The sequence below is a fragment of the Petaurus breviceps genome, unplaced genomic scaffold (genome assembly GCF_028583685.1).
Source record: "Petaurus breviceps papuanus isolate PSGF00001 unplaced genomic scaffold, PetGlider_PUasm1.0 90779, whole genome shotgun sequence".
Lineage (NCBI taxonomy): Eukaryota > Metazoa > Chordata > Mammalia > Diprotodontia > Petauridae > Petaurus > Petaurus breviceps.
In genome coordinates this window covers 3,539,561-3,545,560 of record NW_027187344.1, presented here as the reverse complement: position 1 = coordinate 3,545,560, position 6,000 = coordinate 3,539,561, and the positions used below count along the sequence as shown (strand labels likewise).

The 6,000-nt window shown below is 42.8% G+C and overlaps 1 protein-coding gene across 7 annotated transcripts in view; it reads right to left on the bottom strand.

Moving 5' to 3' along the window:
• The window catches only part of BRD3 (bromodomain containing 3), a 54,067-nt gene that overhangs the window by 20,625 nt on the left and 27,442 nt on the right, over positions 1-6,000 (bottom strand). For all 7 annotated transcript variants that reach the window (XM_069069237.1, XM_069069232.1, XM_069069230.1 and 4 more), the window contains one exon: positions 3,426-3,797. In XM_069069237.1, the coding sequence (XP_068925338.1) occupies positions 3,426-3,797 (372 nt within the window). The remainder of the gene's footprint in view (positions 1-3,425; positions 3,798-6,000) is intronic.

Here is a 6,000-nt window from a genome sequence, read left to right as displayed (position 1 = left end):
ATATATATATATATATATATATATATATATATATATATATATATATACATATCCAAAGGCAATAGGTTTCAAGGGCAAGGCAGGATGGATGCTAACCCATCTAGTAATATTTCTTTCTATACCAGGAATTAAGTCAACAGAATTGGGACTAAGACATCAGAGGATCATGGTTTTATAGCTGAAAGGGACCTAAAAGTTAGTCCAACCTCCCTCATTTTGCAGAAAAAAAAAGTCTAATGTCATTTAACAGCTAGTGAGAGATTTGGAATTCCAACCTAAGACCTCTGATTCCAAGTCCACAGCCCTTTTCCCACCTCCACAGTCAGATGCAAGCAAAGGGCTATCTGTGAGTTGATTTTATCCCAATCAGAGCTGGCAATGTTGAATACATCTAATAATCTGATCCTTCAAACCCATTCCATCTCACTTTCCTATGATCGTCTTACCTCTTAAAAGCACGTGGGGCAGAGGCTTGCAAAAGCCACAAAAATTCTTTTACACCAGTGTAAGAACCCATAATGTCCTGTCAGGTTAACTCAGGATTTTGAGCGTAGCTATCCTATGACAGAGTGGTTTGGTTGTCACTGTTTTTGAAGGGCTCTAGTAGCAAAGACAAGAGTGAAAAGCAGTAGGAACTGCCTTTTGTAGCTTCAAGAGCAGAAACCCCCAAGAATACTTGATGTGGTAAATTGGCACCTGCCTTGCAGGTTACTTCAGGCATCTATCATGCCTACACTTATGTTTTGGAGGAAATTATTTCACCCACTTGATATCCAAATCCATGGAAGCTGCACAGTGCCTGGTACACATGGCTTGTTGACTGACTGAGTTATTCCAGGCTTCTAACAAACCCCAAAGACCTGTTCTTCCTTAAGGCTCTCTTATATTTACATAGTGTGTTTCTTCTGATGGCCTCAAAACTGTAATATGAGATGGAAATTGAGTCAGTTAGAATTTAGGATTCTAGTCCTCACTCTACCATTAACCAGCTATATGAACTGGGGCCAGTTACTTCCCAAACTTGGACCTTGGTCTCACTATTTGTCAAATTAAGGGGTTAGAATAAATGAACTCTCTAAACCCCTCTGATCCAGGGATCACATCATTTACCCTCTTCACAATCCCTGTGACGTATGGAGAACATAGGAAATGTCCTCATCTTATAGATGGAAAAATATCATGGCCCAGATAACTGAATAGCTTAAACAAAGCCAGTATCAGAGTACAGATTTGGAAATGTTCAAATTCTAATTTTTTTGTTGCCTTTTTTGGAGGTTAAGTGATTTGCCCTAGTTTTTGTGTTAAGTGTCTGAGGCCGGATTTGAACTCGGGTACTCCTGACTCCAGGGCCAATGTTCAAATTCTAATATTAAATGAAGCCTGAGCTGGCCATCCTCAGAAGAGTGGGAGGAACCAGGGGCTTCATTTATAGAAAAGCAAAACTAAGACACAAAGACAATGAACAACTACCACACATAATTGCAACAGATTTTGGAACCAAGACCAATCTTACAAAAGAGCCTAAAAAATGGTAGACCAGGGTGGCTAGGTGGCATAGTGAACAGAGCACCATCCCTGGAGTCAGAAGGACCTGAGTTCAAATCCAGCCCCAGACACTTAATACTTACTAGCTGTGTGACTTTGGACAAGTCACTTAACCCCAACTGCCCTGCCCTCCCCCCTCCAAAAAAAGCAACAAAAAGGTAGACCTCCATTATATAGCCATTCAAATGTAGAATCTGACATGCCACAGGTGAAACTATTCCCCTATCATGGTAAAACTCCAAAGCAACCTAGATTGCAGCTGTTTACTGCATCCTCCCCCCAACTCTACCTAATGGCATATTAAATCATTAAATATGATTTTTTTCTATTTTGGAGAAGCCATGATCAAAACTTACAAGAGTAAGGTATGTGCTGAGGAACTGAGAGGCAATATCAGAAAGATAAAACACTGTTCAAGTTGTAATTACTGTCAAGTAAGTCTGACCCATAAAGGCCCGAGATTAAAGATTTAGGCCCCATAGTCAGCAAAGGGAAGACAATTACTCCCCCTCTGTACAGGGCAGAGCTCAGGCAGCCACTCCAGAACTGCTCACAAAAGGTCACATGAAACACGCCATTCAGTGCCCGGACTGCCAGTGGCATTCTTCAGAATGTGAGCAACTAAAACAGAGTTGGATTTAGGCTAGAGCTTAGAAAGATGCCCACTGGAACCGAAATGCTGCAGAGGACAAAAGTTCTCAATGAGACACTCAGGTATTGTTCTAGCCAAAGTTCAGGAGGAAGAAAAAAACCCAAGATTTATGTCAACAAGCAAGATCACAGATGGTTCAAACTCTGTGAAGACCAACCAAGAGTAAAGTAAGAAATTCAAAATCCAAATCTGAGCCAAGAGGCCTTAGCCTGTTTTTATCCAGTTTTTTTCTTTAATCTTGCTTACCTATTTAAAAAATGTAGACTCGTTCCTGTTCTCTGCTTACACCTAGATTCTACTTGATCCCTAAGGAATTTATAGCACCTCCCCTCATTTCAAGGAAAACAAACAAACAAACAAACAAAAAAAAAGGATCCTAGTTTCACCTGGCAAAAATGGAAGATGGATTCCAACAGGACCCTGCCCCACCTCCCTGCCCTGCCCAAGTCTGACTACCACTGGTTTGTTCAGGACACCAGCAGTGACCAGAAAGGCAGGTGTGTGAGGCCATTAGCAGGAGATCTGTGATGTTAAGCATAGCAGGTGTACCTAGAACAAAGAAATTCCGGATTCTTCGCCCTTTCTGACAAGGACCCCACCCAGAAGCCTGAGGACAGCTGGCCCTCTGACAAGAGGAGAGAAGTCACTAAGTTAGGCAGAAGGTGGCAATTCTATAAGGTTAATAATACATGTTGCTAATAACAATTCATATTAACAGCACCTGTGTGTTCAGGATGTCAAAGGGCTTTTTGTTCTCAATTATCCCCATGTTACAATGGGGGGAGCTGAAACATCGTATTCAGTGTCACACAGCCAACCAGTGACACTATGCCCTGCATCTTTGAACCCTTGCTTTTGTATTTTAACTCTTAGGCCATAATCTTTCCTGCCAGCTACATGTAGTACAACAGCTGACATTCAGAGCAAGAAGCTGTCAAAGCAGCTAATTCAGCTGAGGTTCTCAGGAAGGAAATGGGGTTTGACAGTTTCAGAGAATGGGGTTATAGGGGAACAAGATCACCAACCAACTGCCCAGTATGGTTTGGGTGCAGGGGAATGGACTGTCGGTGGTCCCTTCCAGCCCCAGGAGGCCTAAGGCAATTCTTTCAGCAGAGATCTCTGGGAGGTTCAAGATCCCCTTCCCTAAAACTGACCCAACCCCATGGAGCTGCCTAAAAGGTCAGAGAAAGCTCCAATGGGCTAGACACACGTTAGACGTGGCACATACTTTAACAGTACTGAGATCCATGGGGTGTTTGATAATATCGTGATAATCATGGAGTTCCAAAGCCTCTGCATCCACAGGCTTGTAAAACGGCCAGGCGTAGGCAGCATGTTTCTTAGAAAGCATCTCTTTGAGGATGCTGTCACAGTACTTGAGGTGCTCGGAGAGTTTGCCCTTCTTCCCCGCGTGCTGGGGGACCTCCCCGTCTTCTAGATCTTTCTTTGGTGGTTTAATGGGTCGGCCTCCGCTCTCCCGTCGGGCGACCACCTTGGCCTGTTTAGGGTCTGATAGCGGGGTGGGCGACTCACTCCGGCTAGCGGTGATTGCTGAAGTTGTCGGCGTGGTCGTATCTGCTTTTCTCTTCACTCCCTTTTTCTGAAACAAATAAGAAGAGTGGGGAAGGACTTGTGAATGACAGCAACAACAAATATCACCGTATGACAATGGTCGTAGAATCACAGATGGAAGGGATCTCAGAGGTTATCTAATAGTGTTGCTAATAACAATTGGCACCTGTGGCCTTAGACTGTCAAAGGGCTTTTTGTTCTCCATTATCCCCATGCTATGAGGGGGCAAACTGAGATACAGTGTCCAGCATCAGGGTTCTTTAAAATGGAATCCCATTTCCTTCCTGAGACCTCAGCTGAATGAGCGGCTTTGACAGCTTCTTGCTGTCAGTAGTTGTTAAACCTGACTTAAGAATTCTAATACAAACCTGAGTGTAGAAAGAAAGATGCAGGGCACTAGTGTTAAGTTATCTCATCCAATCCCCTTATTATACCTGAAAATTTAAGGATAATCTCCTGCTCCCAATGCTGGTGGATCGACTGCCACTGGTCTACAAGGCAGACATGCCTACTTAAACCACACGGAGGAGCCAATAGTGCTTCCTGTGAGATCTGCTCTCCCACTGTGCTGTCAGACCCTAAAAGGGCCAACATAGTCACCTGATGAGAGAGGGGAGGCTGATCCACCAGCCCATGCAGAAGAAAGGCAAGTTCTCCAAGCACATTAAATACTGTGACAGCATCCTCAAAGGGATACCTTCTAAAAACATGGCTCTTTCTATCCATCTTCCATCTGTACCCTCTTATGTCTTGTCTCTTTCAATGACAATGTGAGCTTCCTTGAGAGCAGGGACTATTCTGCTTTCCTATTAGTATCCTCAGTGCTTAGCGGGGTATTTGATACATGTAGTAAGTGTGTGGTAAATGCTTTTTTATGCATTAAGAGATTTACCCAAGGTCCCAAAGGTACTAAAGGCAGATCTGGGACTGGAACGTGGGTCCTATAACTCCAAATCCAACACTTTTCCTCTTTTTTTGTATCACTCTTTTTTTTTCCAATGAGTTCAGCAGAAATGATCATGATCGCTTGCTAGGCAAAAGCAATGCAGCATCACAAAAAATACAAGAAAACAGTCCACTTTGTAAAAGCCCCATTGGAATCCCTGGAACTCTCCTAGAAAATACAGTTCATGTCTGGACAGCTATCAGGGATTACCAGGGTTCTCAGCTCCACCAGGAGCTACATAAGGGCAGGGTCCATATTAGTCGTTATAAGAACCAAAAAGCTATCATGGATTTAAAGTGTTGTGTAAAGTTTAACATTTAGTTGTTTTTAGTTGTTTCTGATTCTTTGAGACCACATTTGGGATTTTCTTGGCAAAGATACTGGAGCAGTTTGCCATTTCCTTGTACAGCTCATTTTATAGATCAGGAACTGATGCAAACAGGGGTAAGTGACTTGCCCAGGATCACACATCTTGTAAGTGTCTAAGGCCAGATCTGAACTCATGAATACTCATCTTCCAAATTTCAAGCCCAGTACTCTATCCACAGCACCACCTACATGCCCTGTAAACCTTAAAGCACTATATAAAAGCTATTGTATAACTGTCCCTACAGCACTTAGCCAGGAGTCCTGTTGCATAGACATACATATTTGTCGAATGAATGATCACCTCCCATATGCAGAATACTGTGCTATGGATATAAAGAAACAGTTTCTGCCCTCAAAGAGTTTTCTGTTTAGTTGGGAAAATGAGACATCTATGTAAAAAGTGAAGTAGTATGTTAGAGAGGAGTTGGGGTCCAAGGACTTGGGTACTTAAAAATCCTTATTCAGTGTGGCTAGGTGGCGCACTGAATAGAGCACCAGCCCCGAAGTCAGGAGGACCTGAGTTTGAATCTGACCTCAGTCACTTAACACAAAACTAGCCGTGTGACCTTGGGCAAGTCATTTTAACCCCACCTTCCCCATCCAAAAAGCAAAAAAAAAAAAATCCTTATTCACTTGGGTGAAATGTCTTTGTTTTTTCTTTTGCAGCAAAAAGTATGAATAGGTGAAACTGGGGGCCTGTGAGGTCTGTTGTTCTGCCAAAGTGATTGACTGTCCCCAAATGTCTGCATATTGCAGCTAAGAGGTAAATTGTTAAAAAGCAGTATATAAGATTTCAAGTGTTCTGAACACTATGAGCTGAAGTTTGCTAACTTCTTACTGAAGGTTGCCAGGGGAAAGCAGATAACTAAGCTTACAAAATCCCCAACATTTGTTCTACATGTAGTTAAAATAGGAG